Source organism: Rhea pennata, chromosome 5 (genome assembly GCF_028389875.1).
Source record: "Rhea pennata isolate bPtePen1 chromosome 5, bPtePen1.pri, whole genome shotgun sequence".
In the NCBI taxonomy this organism is placed as follows: Eukaryota; Metazoa; Chordata; class Aves; order Rheiformes; family Rheidae; genus Rhea; species Rhea pennata.
In genome coordinates, this window is record NC_084667.1 from 42537178 (window position 1) to 42551920 (window position 14743).

Below are 14743 nucleotides of genomic sequence, written 5' to 3' on the forward strand. Positions count from 1 at the left end.
AAGACTGTGAAGGGATCTTACCAATGTCTACAAATACATGACGGGAGGGTGTCAAGGGGATGGGGCCAGACTCTTTTCAGTGGAGCCAAGCAACAGGACAAGAGACAATTGGAACAAACTCAACCACAGGAAGTTCTACCTGAATATGAGGAAAGAGTTTTTGTCATCCTGTGAGAGTGACAGAACAGTGAAACAGGTTGCCCAGAGAGGTTGTGGAGTCTCCTTCTCTGGAGATACTTAAAACATGCCTGGATGCAACCCTGTCTGACATGCTCTAGGTGACCTTGCTTGAGCAGGGGGCGTTGGACTAGATGATCTCCAGAGGTCCCTTCCAACCTTACCTGTTTCTGTGATTCTTTGAAATTTGTCTGGGTACTTGTTTATCACCTCAAAACAACAATCTAAACCTGTATTGTAACAAGTATGTTAGTTCACACAAGCGGGCTTGAGGAACACTCAAAAGTCTGTATCTCAAAGTAATATCAAATCACCTCCTAGCTTGCCTCCAAAGCAAAGAGAAACTATCTGCAAGAAAAAGTCACACACAACAGCACTAGCTGAGCATGCTTTCACCCACCCAACCATACTGAGCCCGTTACCCTGCATTCTCCTTTTTTAAAGCTAACAACTTACCTTTGATAAATCTCACTCCAAATGTCATGGCATAACCAGACAAGAAAAATCTTCTTTCTCCTTCTGAGAAAATCGAACAAGATAATCTAAGTAAATGGGAAACAAGATACGGATGTGTGTGGAAGTGGGAGACGGCTGCATCTTTCATCTCCATAGGGACGGTTTCATTTAAGTCACTCCAAATGCTATTAAATTAAGTCTTATCTTCTCCATACAAGGTTCCTTTCAAGTATTCTTTAGATAGGCATAATTCCCCAAGAGGTTCCTAAACCCAGGTACCATTTCAATGATTCGAGTCCACCTGCAATGCTAGACATTCATCTGGAAGCAAAACACCAAGAACACAAAAGTCATTCAACCCGTTGTGCCTAGCCCGACTGTTTCACATTATACTAATCACTCCTTCAAATTCACCTCAAGAAATGTTTCTGAATAACAGCAGCAGATTTGGGAAGGACTAAGGGGTTGTAACACTGATCTGATTGAAAACCTGGACAACTTCACTACCTTAAGGCCCAACAGTCATTACAGACAGCAATGATGTCTGTATGTATTTGACAGTTCTCTGCACCGAGGGGAATTCAGAACAAGTTCCATTAGCCCCACAACTGCATTTGTGAGGCAACGAGTAAGATAAAGCCACAAACATGCACACATTGTACCAAAGAACACACCAGCAAACATTGCTTTATTACATCGGTTCAGTTGTCCAGACTAACCATAAAAGCTGTTTAGATGAATGTAGACAGACACAAGTTAGTGTTCATGTATTAGGTCAAAATTCCAGAATTGTTATCAAGGAACAGGTATTCTTCGGTTGTTTCAAATGTACATAAATGGGTCTTGGGGGTACTATGACAAATACTCCCCAAGTGTGCCTGTTACCACCTGAATCATGAAACAGACCCAGAAGGTTGTATTTCAAAGAGGTCAGAAAGGGGACCCACAGGGTTAATTAGCACAGACAGAATGAAAATACACTGACCTGAGTCAACTGGGACTACACAAGCACAAGACACTGGTACTAGCTACCAAACAGTCAGTTAACAGTTCATGAGACTGCTGTAAAGCTGGAACTAGAACGACTCTGGGTAGAAAGGCATAGAAATAAATACTTGCTCAACTCAGCATTGTCTGCCCATTTTCAAACTTGTCAGCATCTAGTTACATAGCCATACATTCTTCACTATCTTAGAGCAGCAAAATACTACAGTTTAAGAGCAGCCATTGAGTGACTATCCACAGTACATTGTACATACTCGAGAAAGAAGCCTGATGCTACCTCTCATATCGGTCATCCTCCTCTCAATCTACTAAGCAACAGAAGCAGCCCCCACGGCCCACAAACTCTGCTTCATTTGTTGAGCTCTTTAGATGCAATTGAACTGCCCAGTTAAAGTCTGCCCTACTGCTAAGTGCCCGTTGTTTAGGGGTAGAAAGTATTTGGGTCATTTTGTAAGCATGGGAGAAACGCAGATTTTGGTTGTCATTCAAGTAGAAGACCAAAACAGGCCAGAAATATGGATGTTTGCTAAAGTCAGTAGTTCTGCAAGTCTCCTGCTGCTTAAAAATTCTGAGGTCAAGCTCTTGAAATTTTAGCTTTTACTGATGTTGTTTATATCACTTCTTTTCTGAATAAACCCTTCCCTGAAAAATAGCATAAAATATCCTTCAATAGCCAGTTTAGATTATTGTATTTAAAAAGTGATATGGTTACAGTTCTGTCAGTGTCTTGGAAGCCAATCCAAAGGCTTAGAGCAGGTGTAGTTGATGCAACCCCTAAATTGATGCTTAGCATAGCACTTATATTTTGGAATAATGACCTGGAAAATGAAGCCCAGGTTTCTAGTTACTTTTCCTAGATGCTGAGTCACCAGCAGAAATGCTGTCTAGCCTGCCCTGCAGACCCCCCACTGCTGTACGTTCCTCAGGAAAGAGCTATGCGCTTTCTCTTAGTTTGTTCTTTTGGCAGTGACGGCAGTTTGTTAATGGCTATTTTGTGCGTGACTGCAGAGAACGCCTTTTCCAGTTTGCCTCAGGAGGCTGCTCAGTCTGGAGTTACCTTTAGGAGGAATGGAGCAGTTCTGAAGGATGGTATAACCTGACACGCCTCATACAGCAGATACCAAGAATGAAAACCCTCTAGATAAGCTAAGAAAAATAGTTGAGAATAAGGCAAATAACTTAAGACTGATGGAGTAACTCCCAGTTTTCTGCTTGTAGCATATTTTACTCCATGAAGCCAATGAAAGGCAGGTTGAGCTTTCTCATTTAACCTTCCCTTCCATTTGAGAGATGACCAATAATAATAATAATAATAATAATAATAATTAAAAAAAGCTAACAACAAGTCTTCTGCCTCCCAAGGTCTGTGATATAACCTAAAACTATCATAAGCTATTCCAGGATGCTGAAAGTCAGTTTAGAGAAAGGCAATCACCCCAGCATTACAGGGGCTGTAACAGTAGTGTACTGTATTATATTCTGTGCAAGTTACGCAACTTGTTCACAAGCTTCAGTCACATATCTATGTTTACCTTGCTGCAGTTCTGTTAACTGGTGGCTGAAAATATTACATAATATTACTCCACAGCTCAAGGTAATTTCAGGAGAAATACAAAATCCAATTCTTGTGACACATATCTGTATTCTCCAAAACAAGTGTTCTTAATGCCCAAATGTCAAAATTGAAATCTCACAGTTTACTGGAAACAGATCAACAAGATTCCCTTTGCACTTTGTTTTAAAGCCCCTTCTCTCCAAACCTTGTTTTGCAAGCAGGACACGCAACATGCTTGAATGAAGATCCCTTCTTGTTCAAATGGTGTTGGTTCTGACTTCCCTCTATACAGACATTCTCCAGCTCTGACTAGCTGTATATGAGGAGGAGGAGCGTGTATGTCAAAGTGACATCTTTTCCCCAAGAGGATTTTCATATGTTGGAAAACTAACAATTAAAATTAGAAATTAGGTAGGATAAGGTTGAAACTGTCCGCCAGGTTAACTTGAGTACTATGAGTTCCTTTTAGCCCTTTGTCTGTTGCTCAAAGTTTCCTTTCCCTTAGTTTGTTCCCATTTTGTTCATCCAGTATTGAAGAATGTCCATCACCATTGCTCAAGCATTTGTCTCTTTCATATTTGTGCTCTTGCTTTTGTCGTCTTATCTCCTTATACCGCAAGGTGATGTCACTAAAAATAAAAACAAACAGATTTATGCTAGTGATGTGAACAAGCATATTATTTAAACATCCAATAAAAATAATAAGGACATTTTGTTCTGGATGTAAGCGGCCTTGAGATAATTTAATTCATTTCAGTCTTCTGGCTCTAAGTTTCTAAAATTGCTAATGGCATAGATTCACTTGAAATTTGCATTTGCATTCTCTGGTTTTTATCATCATTTTCAGAGGCATAACACATTTCAGAAGCATGCTCAACAAGAGCAGCTCTTGCCATCGTATGGGACTTACTCTGTAGATTACTCTAATTCTTCCAGTCACATCCTGTTGCTTTTCATTTACTTGCATGGATAGCACATGCTAGAGCAGCATCCAAACCAAATGTGTTTAACTTGGCTCGCTTGCTATTGACATTAGGAGAGACTGGACAGTTGCAACGCAGCAAAATGTTCTTGTAGTGAAGTATCTTAATTTTGTCTGAATTATAGCACAAGAAAAATAAAATGCTGATCCTAGCTGCCATCTTCATTAATCCCGGAAAGCCAGATGCAGTCAGGTACTTTTAACTGTTCACCTGCTTTTACAGCAGCAGTAACATAAGCAATCCGACAAAGATCCACAGGTTCGATCCAGAAAGACTAAGAAAACTGCCCGGATCACACAAGGAAAAAACTCCCTTCTATTGAATACTTCTTAGACAAAAACCCTGTAGCTCTAGCTATCCAAAAGTACAGAGAGTTGCAATCTACCTTCAAGAGACACCAAATGCTCATGATAGAATAAGTTTGAAGACACACTGTTGGACAGATACCCAGAAAAACTTGCCCATGGGACCCAGGCTAAACCTGAATTTAGCAGATCACATTGCCTCAAACACTTCTTACCGAATGAAGAAACGCCAGGCTGTCCAGGTAAGCACGAGTATGATCCCCAAGATCCAGCACTGGGTAATGTAGAATGGTAGAGAAAGTGTGAGAGTATAGGGATCGTACTTCACGACAATCAGAAACTCTGTGGCAGTAATAGCAGCAACCAGCCAAGCCTGCTGACCCAGCTTCTTATGGAACTTCCTGCAAAATACATAGATAAAAATGAAGCTATAACTAGAAGAGTAAGCATTCAGAAAAACATTCATAAAAAGACAGACAAGGTAATAATTTCATTCAGTTTTGCATAATACTGAAAGTCTAGTTTGGATTACACATGTCCTAAGCCTAGGCAGGCTGAGGACTTTCATGCTGATATTACTTTGTCTCCCCTCAGAGGCTCTGAAAACACTTCAAAAGTTAAACTTCATCACCATGTAATGTAGCAAAGTACTCATCTTTTCAGTGGAATGGTAAATCCACATAAACCAATTATCTGACCAGCTTGAGGTAAGGTATGAGACGTGAGCTCTACTAGATTTCCTCTGCAAACACCAAGGCATACAGCTATAACTGTCTTTAATGCTTAATAGCTACATTCTGAAACATACTCACTTCCAAAAAAGCTATTCAATGAGTTCTCATTAATGATCTCCAAAGGCATTTTTAAAGGGATAATGATTAATAAGAAACAAATAAGACACTGGAGTATGCAAGGAAGGTGTTTCTAGGACAATACTACCTCTGGGCAAAAACATGCTTAATATTTAATCACAAGGGTTAGTTTTTAAGCAGTACCAGGCAAGCAAATGAGAAGCTATACTGTTTTGTAGAAATCTAGTACAGTGCTCACCAATCAGTAACTCTAGAAATTAAACTGCAATAGAAAAGATGTCTATTCAGAGGACCTACTTACAGGAGGAATGATTAGGTCACCTGTGGGAGAGATGATATTTTTTTTTATATATATATATATATTTTTTTTTTTATATATACATATATACACATACACACACACGCTTATATATGATATATACTTATATATTTTAATATAATATATATAGGAATTATATATTATATAAAAGTGTGTGTGTGTGCGTATATATATATGTATATATATGTGTATATATATATATACAGGCTACCTTCGAGAAAACCTCATTACCCTTGGAGTCAATAGGCTACTGCTAGAAACTTGGGTAAATTGCTTCATCTAAACCAGTTAGGTTATCCACTTTGTGGTCCTGTCTGCTCAAGTCACTACTAGGTTTGATATTTTTATAGCTTATTGACCTGACAAAGCAGCTAATTCATAAGTCAGTTATCAAATGGGGTTCTATTTGGACAATACAAGATCTTTCTGAAGCCTTGCATTGCACCAGAAATCCTGCTCCCTGTAGCACCACTGGTGCATATGGATGTACTGTCTACCAGCAAAGAGTCAAGTAGACCTCTCCCTATTTGGAAGACTAACCTTTTCTTCTTTCACCACCAATCAGTGGAACCTAAAAATGGAATTTTATTCCCATTAGTGGGAAGAGCCAAGAGAAATATGCTATAAGTTGTGTGTTTTTTTTCTTTTTTAAATATATGATTTAATAACAGGTTTCCTGAAATCCAACTCATTTGAATCAAGGAAGACAGAGTTCCTGCTTTAGAAAAGCAATACCCTTGCTACCACAGCCACCATCTGCAAGCATAGGCATCTTTTCTCAACAGCTTTTGGATACTATCTTTTACTTAAAAGCCATAGAAAGAAGCATTTCAGTGTTGTTTCCTTCCTCTGTCCCACCTTCCTGGGAGCTCTTTAATTAGCTCCTAACTCATAGAGTGTTACTACTTCTCTGAAGAAGCCTCCTGAAATAAAACTATCCAACTAGAAGCACCACTGACTAATCTTAAAGGCAGTTAGTTATTTTGCCTGTTATTACTCCTTCTTCTGCCTTTGTTTTATTTGTGTTTGCTTTTACCAGAGTAGCTATAATCTTTCTTCACAGGAAGCATCTGTTCTGTGGAAGGCCCTTGTCCTCTTGCTTAAAAGTAGTGTATTCAAAAGTATGTTCTCCTGCCAGCTCCTTTCTCCTTTGTCTAGTTTACTGTGTTACTCTATTCCCACTGCAGCGTTAGATGCAGAGTGAAACACATCAAGGAGGAACTCAGTATAAAATAGCAGCACTCCCGTGGTAGGAGTGAAGTGTTGTAATGGAAACCTGTAACGGGCTCAGGAGAGAGGGATGAACATGTTAAGATGACCTCTGCAGTAATAGCTAAGGCATGGCAGTGACTGGAAAGTCTAGTCTGGCCTATGAATGTCATGATCTGTAGCCTCGTGTCTGGCTAAAATTGACTTAATGAATGTCTGGATATTCAGTGGCCCTGTAACCTCTTTGGGCTATAATTTTTTGTCTGTTTTTGCTGTGCTTTGAGGGGGGGGGGGAGGGGAAGGAAAAAAAAAAGAGAGAGAAAAAGAGAAGCCACCTAACAAATCCCTGATTGGGATCAGAGAGTGGTTGCTCAGCTAATGCTTCCCTCTGCTGGGCAGAAGAGCAAGACTGCCCTACACCTTGTTACCTCCAGCAGGTATACTGCCCAGTTCACTTAAGTTAAAATTGAGCCCCAGGCACCTCTACGAGTGCTGGGGCAAAAATAGCTGTGACTGAACATTTTCTCACACCTTCTCTTCCTCTTTACTCCTCTGATGCCACCAGCTGAGCGGGGGAAAGCATGTTTCCTTCAGCAGGTATTTCCCCGTGGCTCAGGCATGTCCGCTCTACCAAATCTCTTGGATTCTCAGTGTCTAGAAAGGCATCAAAGCACAAAGAGCAATAGAGCTTCTCTTCCCTCTCCTGTGATACAGCAGATAACTAACAGGAAAGCTGCAAGTAGGAATAGCAGGGAATGAACAGCAGTTCCTCAGTGCTCCCAGATTACAGTAGAACTACTCTTGAAGCAGAAGCCATTAGGGAGGTAAAAACTCCCTACAGTCTCTGGCCAACAGAGATCAAATATTTCAATACTGGAGAGTCATGGTAAGTCAAGCACACAGCACACATTTTCTTCAACATGAGGCTAAGAGCCATATTTCACACCAACGCTTAAGTTCAAACTACACAGAACTGTCCAAATACACTGGGGGAAAAAAATAATGCTCTTTTGGTTTATTGCATCACTGCTGATACATATGTGATGAATCTATTCCATAAAAAAAAAAAAGAAAGAAAAAAAGTATCCTGCCTAGACCAACTCAGATGAAAGGACTTTAAACACTGTTCCAAAGTGGGCCACCTGGTATGGTGATTAAATGGGCAAAAACTAGCTTTAACAAATGGATGGAGAGAAACAGAAAATGGCAAATCCTCACTGTGAACTCAGGCTGTTCAGATGACTAGGTCAGCTGTCTGCCTTGCTGATCTTCATTTGCCATCATTTTATTTCACTAGCTTATGTGAACACAGCAACAAAAGAATCTAATGTAACCCAACAGAAGAACTGTGCAGATCCTGAGGGCTGCCACAGAAAAATGAAAGAACTCATGAAAGATTTTAAAAGAGAAATAATTTTCTATTTGAAGTTTGAATTTAAAATTCATGGCCTTAATGTAGGTTCCTTCAAAGAAATCTGAACACTAGAAATCAGAAAGATATGGAGAGATTAACTGCAGATGCTACAGACTTTTACAGTGAGATTTTTCTGGCAGGGGATGTTTCATGTACCCAGTCTTCAAGAACTCAGAGGCAGTATGTTATTTGCAATAGGAGACATGGTATATGGGCTGGACCGCAGCTTCAAGAATCACCCCTATCTTGCTGTACTTCAGTTCTAGACACTTTGTCACCATGCTCAGATAAAAGCTCCTGCAAACACCATCCTAGAACTGTCTGCAGACACTAAGAAACATGAATGAGGATGAAAGAAAAAAAATTAAACAAAATAAAAATGAGCTTTTGCATTTGAGCTTCATTACATTCCATAGTAAATATTGCAAGGTTAGCTGAAGAGATGTAATCAGTTTGTCTGCCTCAGACAATCCAGTCATTAATGGACAAGGCAATGTGCCATGATTCTGACACGGAAGGTCAGTGGAAAATTTCAACCTCTGTCCATTAAGAAGTTGAGTGAGTTTCCAAAAAGAAAATGTCAGAAGAGTTTTCTGTGTGCTGTTGGCTGGGAGCTTCTAGTACAGCTGGCTCCTCCACAGCAGCTTCTCCCTACAACACAAGAAAAATCCACCACATTTTTGACTCAAAATGATGTGCAAGCAAAAACACATCCAGTTAAGTTGGTAAAACAGGGGCAGATTATCTCTGCCTGGACGACATGAAAGGTACGAAGAAAAGTTGTAAAAGTTCAGTTGTAAAAGCCTTTGCAGAGCGGATATTAGATGAGACCAGATGCTAGGATTTACCATTTTTCAAGAAGAGTCTGATGATGTCAGGCCTGCGGTGCATCAAACAGACCTCAGAAGCAAGGGGGATAGTCACCTTACCTACCAAGGCAACGAAAGGGTAGGTGGCGGTGGCAACGATGAAGACAACGTTAGAGAATATTTTTCTCCTTGCTGGTTGAAATTCTCCAGCTCTTTGAAAGAATAGTAACAAACTGAACCAGCAATGAGGCATTGGCGATGATTCTTCTAAATCTCAGTGTGATGCCATGTGGTTGAACAGAGGGCAAAGGAGTTGTTTTTCCAACCCAAACACACGGACCGGAAGATGAGGAGTGTTTCCAAGGAGAGGGGCTCACCAGCAAGAGGTAGAGACCTCTTCTTACCTTTGAGTTGGAGGTTCGTCCCAAACCAGCAGGTCCGACACCAAAGGCAGGGGGCAGCCTGCTACTGCTGAATGTCCTGAAATCCGACTAAGCAATGTGGGCTGGCCCTTCTTCCCAGTTCTAGGAGTCAAAGCCTTGCAAGGAAAACTGATCTTCAGAGAATGTTGGAACCCTAAATTCTGAACACAGACACTTTTTGTGTTGGTCAGCGACAGACAATGAACAACCCTTGAAGCCAGATGTTGTCTTAGACTTAAGATGTGGGTTCAGGCAGTTTGTGACATTACTACTAAAACTTAAAAGAAAATGTGATTTTGAGAACAAAGCATTCTCAGTTCTTACATGGTCTGCAGAAACAAAAGCAGCAAGGACAAATATGATGCTTAAGTAGGAACAGTCTGAAGTACATGCACTGTTGTGTGTGAGTGCACTTTCCCTTCAATACACTTTGCTAAAGGGTCCTCTGATCTGCAAGAAGGTGCCACGAGAGCTCCAGAGGACCTGAGACCAGTTGGAAGACTGCTTAAGAAGAAGCACCTTTAAGAAAAGATATTTAGCTTGGGCCCTGTTGTCCTTAGAAGGAACATCTAAGGACGGTAGTTCCTGGCTACCATTCTGAAAGTGGAGTTCAGTACTCTGCCCACAAGCCAATAGCACTCCAGCTAATTTACACATTACATTCTCAACAGAGCGATCATTTTATTTATGACAAACTGAAGTTAAAAACAGTGCACATAGAATGCCCTTAACAACAACTGTTCCCTAACCAGATATAGTCAGAATTTTGCCTTCAAAACAAAAGAAAACAAAGCAGATGCTTTGGGCCTTTTTTGTCCCCAACAAGCTGAAAAAGATTGCTCTGAGATGGATGCCAACAAGCTAGAGCAAACTGGAGCAAATTCAAAATAAAGCAAGTGAAGCTTGATATGGTATATACACAAGAGGACTGGCTTACGGGTCATCCATGAAGTCGTAGATCTCCCTCATAGCCACACCTCCCACATTGACAAAAAAGACAAGTCGCAACAGGACCAAGTAGTGTTCTGGTGGCATCCAAAGGACAAACTTCAAGTAAAATGTGTTCAGCTCTGCCAATAAAAACTGAGAAAAAGAACATTTTAATTAAACTTAGAGGACTTCATTGAATGAAGTCTGGAACCTCCTTCTCTTTCTGCATGACTCCCCCCCAACACACACCATTTCACTGTCTTCACAACACGCTACTCAGTAGCAGCGAGCCCACCGTTAACTGTTGCAAAAGTGAGTAAGAACAGTTTTTTTTTTTTTATTTTTGCATGTTTTGGAGGATGTCTGAAAGCAATAAACACAAGTGGAAAAAAAGAAGTAAATGCTTGTGCATAGCACAGTTCCCAGCAAATTTATTCTGAGTTTGAAGTAGCTCCAGAACAACTGATAACGAATCTTTAGAACAACTTCTCCTTTCACTATAATTTAAAATCTGATTGATGGAACTCAAAATAACAAGAGATATAAGCAATGCAACCCTCCCCTCTTTGTGTTCAAAAAAGTTATGCAGACATGACATCACTGCCAAGACCAACTTTGAAGCATTGATTATATATTTACAGGAAAATGCTCTCAGAGGGAGCAGCCATGGCAATGCGATTAAGTGAACAGGTAGACACAAATTTCTTGCTTCACAAGGAATTATAACAAAACGCATTAAATACTGTTTAGTTCAGAAGAATGCTGTTTATAAACTGGAAGTCAGCTGCAAGCTGCACTTTCCTAAATGATACACTATAATTTTTCCCAAAACTAATATAAATTCAGTGGAACCTTTAAATTTCAGAATCTGCTCCACCAGCTAAAAACTAATGTCTTTCAGGGAGCAATAAGCTGAATTTAAAGTATGGAAAGTAAGCATTCAGATAAACATGCCTCTCTCTCTCTCTCTTTTTTTTTTTTTTTTTTTTTTTTTAATATATATACTGGCACACTTACTTTACCTCTCCCATAAACTATGGGAGAGTTAGTAAGTCTGTTGTGTTACACGAACTTGGCAAAAGTTCCACATAACGGATATTGAGTGATTTGAACTTGCGTTTAATTGACCACATTTGCAAACTGCCTGGCACTCATTGCTGGCACTGCACAAGTTGCTTAGCTAGCTACAGACAATACATTGTTCTTGAAGCACACTCAGGTCTGCAGTGTGACATCGGCATAAAGAGCAATGTTGTTATGAGAAAGAGGAGGTGGTGGCTTGCCAAGCTGACTAATGCGTCCTGCTCAGCAAACTGTAATAGGGAACTTCACTGGAAAGATCCCAAAATAAACCACCACTGGATTCCATATTCCACATATTTCAAGATGATTAAATGTACTGTTGTAGTAACAATTACAAAATGCACAGAGTGTTACATCCTGTACCATATCAGTAACACAGAAACTGGCTAATGATCATTGTCTTCATAAACAACAAAAGCATTAAAATGCTTTTTAGTAAAATTTCAAAGTTGCTAAATGAGATTAAGTTCAGGTTGCTCAAAACAGAGTCAAGTGACATCTCTCAGATACTATGAAGGCCCAAGTTCCCTAACAAGAAAGCCAGGCCTTCTTATCTAAGCCAGCCAGGCTACCTTATCCAAGAAAAACTGCTTAACACACAACTGCTTTATCCTCCATATCAGTGTCATGTATGATACCAATCACAGACTGAAAATGGAAGTTAGGAACTGAAGATGATGCATTCTCATAATACAGATTTAGCCACTTAGCTGGCTAAATTAACCAGGTAGACTGTCAATTTTTTGCGACTACTGCAGAAGCTCACCTTCTCTTCTGTTTAAATAGAGGAAGCTAGTTTACCTGAACCCTTCAAGCTGGATGCCATCAGTACTCCAGTCATGTCCAGCATAACGTAAAAAACAAAACCAAAAGAAACCCCCCAAAAGCCCATCCAGAACAATGGAACAATTTAAGCCTGTATTAAAATATTACTCGAGGCAAAACTGTGTCCTCCAGGACCCATACGGTCTAGAGCTAACACACAGCAGCCTGAGGCTTTGGTTAGACTCCTCTCTAACCGTAACATGATATTTATCCGCTTAGGGCTGGAGAGAAACAAACCCCTTTCAACCAAAGCCAACATTTTTTGTAACAGCAATTATTTTTCAAATTATGTGTAGATCATATTTTAAATTGCTTGCATTGTCAATTTGCCAGTTGTTCAGCAAGCAAGAACAATTATTTATGCAATGAATCTGTAAATTGTACCAGAGATAAGAAAATAAGACACCTTTTCAGTAGGACACGGAAGTGACCTCTTCCAGCCACAACTGAAAAAGTATCACCAGGCCAGAGTTTTGGCCTAAGTTACCATCTGTATATTTGCTCAAGTGTTACAAAAGGTTGAACCAAATGATCAATAGAGTGAAAAGTTTCCTTACTACGAAGATTATGCCACAAACTGCTAGCCATCTGCGTAAGCTGGATGCTGGCTTCCACTCAAATTTGACCCAGCTATATGGGGTGAACTGGAAGACAATTCTCTTCATTTTACCTCTGAAAGAGAATCAGAGCACATTCTTACAACTTTAAGAAATAGCAGAAGAGACATCTACTAACATTTCATTTCAGACACCAATCTACTTGCAAAATGCCTCCATTTACTCTATAAAAAAATCCCACTACTTAATGAGAGCCATTTTGAGTGAGTATTCTCTTAAAAAGCAGCCTGTATTTGACCTATCATTTTAAATTTTAGATGTTACAGTTATTGTAGTAAGCAGTTCCTCAATTCTGCTTTGCTAAGCAAGGATAAGCTCCCCAAAATGTTAGATCATTACTAGTAGAAGACTGTAAGGGATCTGTTCAAATGTAAGTTTCAATGTCCCAATTACACTGAAGTCCTGATTCCTGGTGAACTTGTCACTTGCAAAAAGGACTGAAAACTTCCTTGCTGTGAATGAAGAGTCTTGTGCTGGTGCACTTGCATTAACAATGATTTCATTTCCACAAGGTGCCCTCATTCCTAGACATCAAACCACACTGGTAACAGAAGAGTATATTTGTAACAATTCCATTTCTAAATTAAATAAAATCCATATAAACAAGCTTCCATGCAGTAATAAGTTATCAGATATTTCAGTGACCTAAACATAGACAAATTCCATAATTCACATTAATCATGATAGAATAACCTTTCAACAGCTGAGATCTTTAGCAAGGCCCCAAACTCTGAGCTGTGCTACTGCTCGTGGAGTTATTCCTACATCAGCTTACTTGTATGTAGGAATGTTCCAAAGTCCTTGCCATTTGTATGTTTTCAAAGAAAGCCAAGACAGAGTCTTCATCCCACAATAAATTCCTAATCCATTACATAAGATCACATCCATTATCCACTGAAAGGGAAAAGAAAAAAAGAAACTGGTGATGGACAACAAAAACTAAATTCTGTAAATAGAAGTTACTGTAGATACATATACTTGTAGACACACTTTTGGAGACAAGAAGTGAGTATTCCCACAGTATTGCTGTGTAAACAGTTTGGAGAAAGAATCTCAACTGTCCAAGTCTACTCAAATAAAGCAAAATTATCCCACAGATGATGAGTGTAAATCCTCCTTTGCCAGATTCATTCTGCTATGGAACAGGCCTTCACTATTTACTGTCAGCTCATCTCCACTCAGTTAGATGAGCTAGTATTAGAAGCACACCAAAGAAGTCTTAACATGTTCCAGTGGACTGGATTTTACCATGTTCCATAACTTAATATGCTCTTTTCACTTCAGGCTGCCTCTTAAACTATTTATCTCTAGGCTCAAGGTGTGGAAACGAAACAAGTGATTTCTCCCCATACTCTATCTCACTGCTAAGCAATAATTCTGGAGATGGCACTCGTGAGCTTAAAAAAAAAAAAAAAAGCTGTCTACCTCGTTCACAGAATCAGAGCACAGAGTGTTAATTTCTTTATGAGGTTTGAAAGCAAAATAGAATTGTTTCCTGCTTCTGATCTTTCCTGGATCCTTTCTTTTTAAAAATGCATTTACCTCTATGAATATAACCATGTGGCAAAGAATTACAAGCTTGGGAAAAAAAATAGTACTGTAAGAAGGATTAAAAAGAAACAAAGCTGAAATAGCATCACAGCCAAAGCTGTGTGTTTGAATGCAGACAATATTGACTGCTCCAATTAACCAATTTACATTATATAGGAAAAAGAAGAGTCATTGTAAGCCATATAGCTTGTTTTTTCCACAAACTAAATCACAGTAATCTCTCTAGCTTGAAGAAATATACAAGTAGTATTTTAAAATGTGTACAGTTACA

The 14743-nt window shown here is 39.5% G+C and overlaps 1 protein-coding gene across 1 annotated transcript in view; it reads right to left on the reverse strand.

Annotated features, from left to right (window-relative positions):
• Nucleotides 1-1289: 1289 nt before the first annotated feature.
• The window catches only part of PTDSS2 (phosphatidylserine synthase 2), a 46321-nt gene continuing 32867 nt past the window's right edge, over nt 1290-14743 (reverse strand). Inside the window, exons 8-12 of the mRNA XM_062576375.1 lie at nt 13697-13815; nt 12862-12976; nt 10404-10549; nt 4697-4882; nt 1290-3822 (exon numbers count right to left, since the gene is read on the reverse strand). Of these exons, the coding sequence (XP_062432359.1) occupies nt 3678-3822; nt 4697-4882; nt 10404-10549; nt 12862-12976; nt 13697-13815 (711 nt within the window). The 3' untranslated portion in view covers nt 1290-3677. The remainder of the gene's footprint in view (nt 3823-4696; nt 4883-10403; nt 10550-12861; nt 12977-13696; nt 13816-14743) is intronic.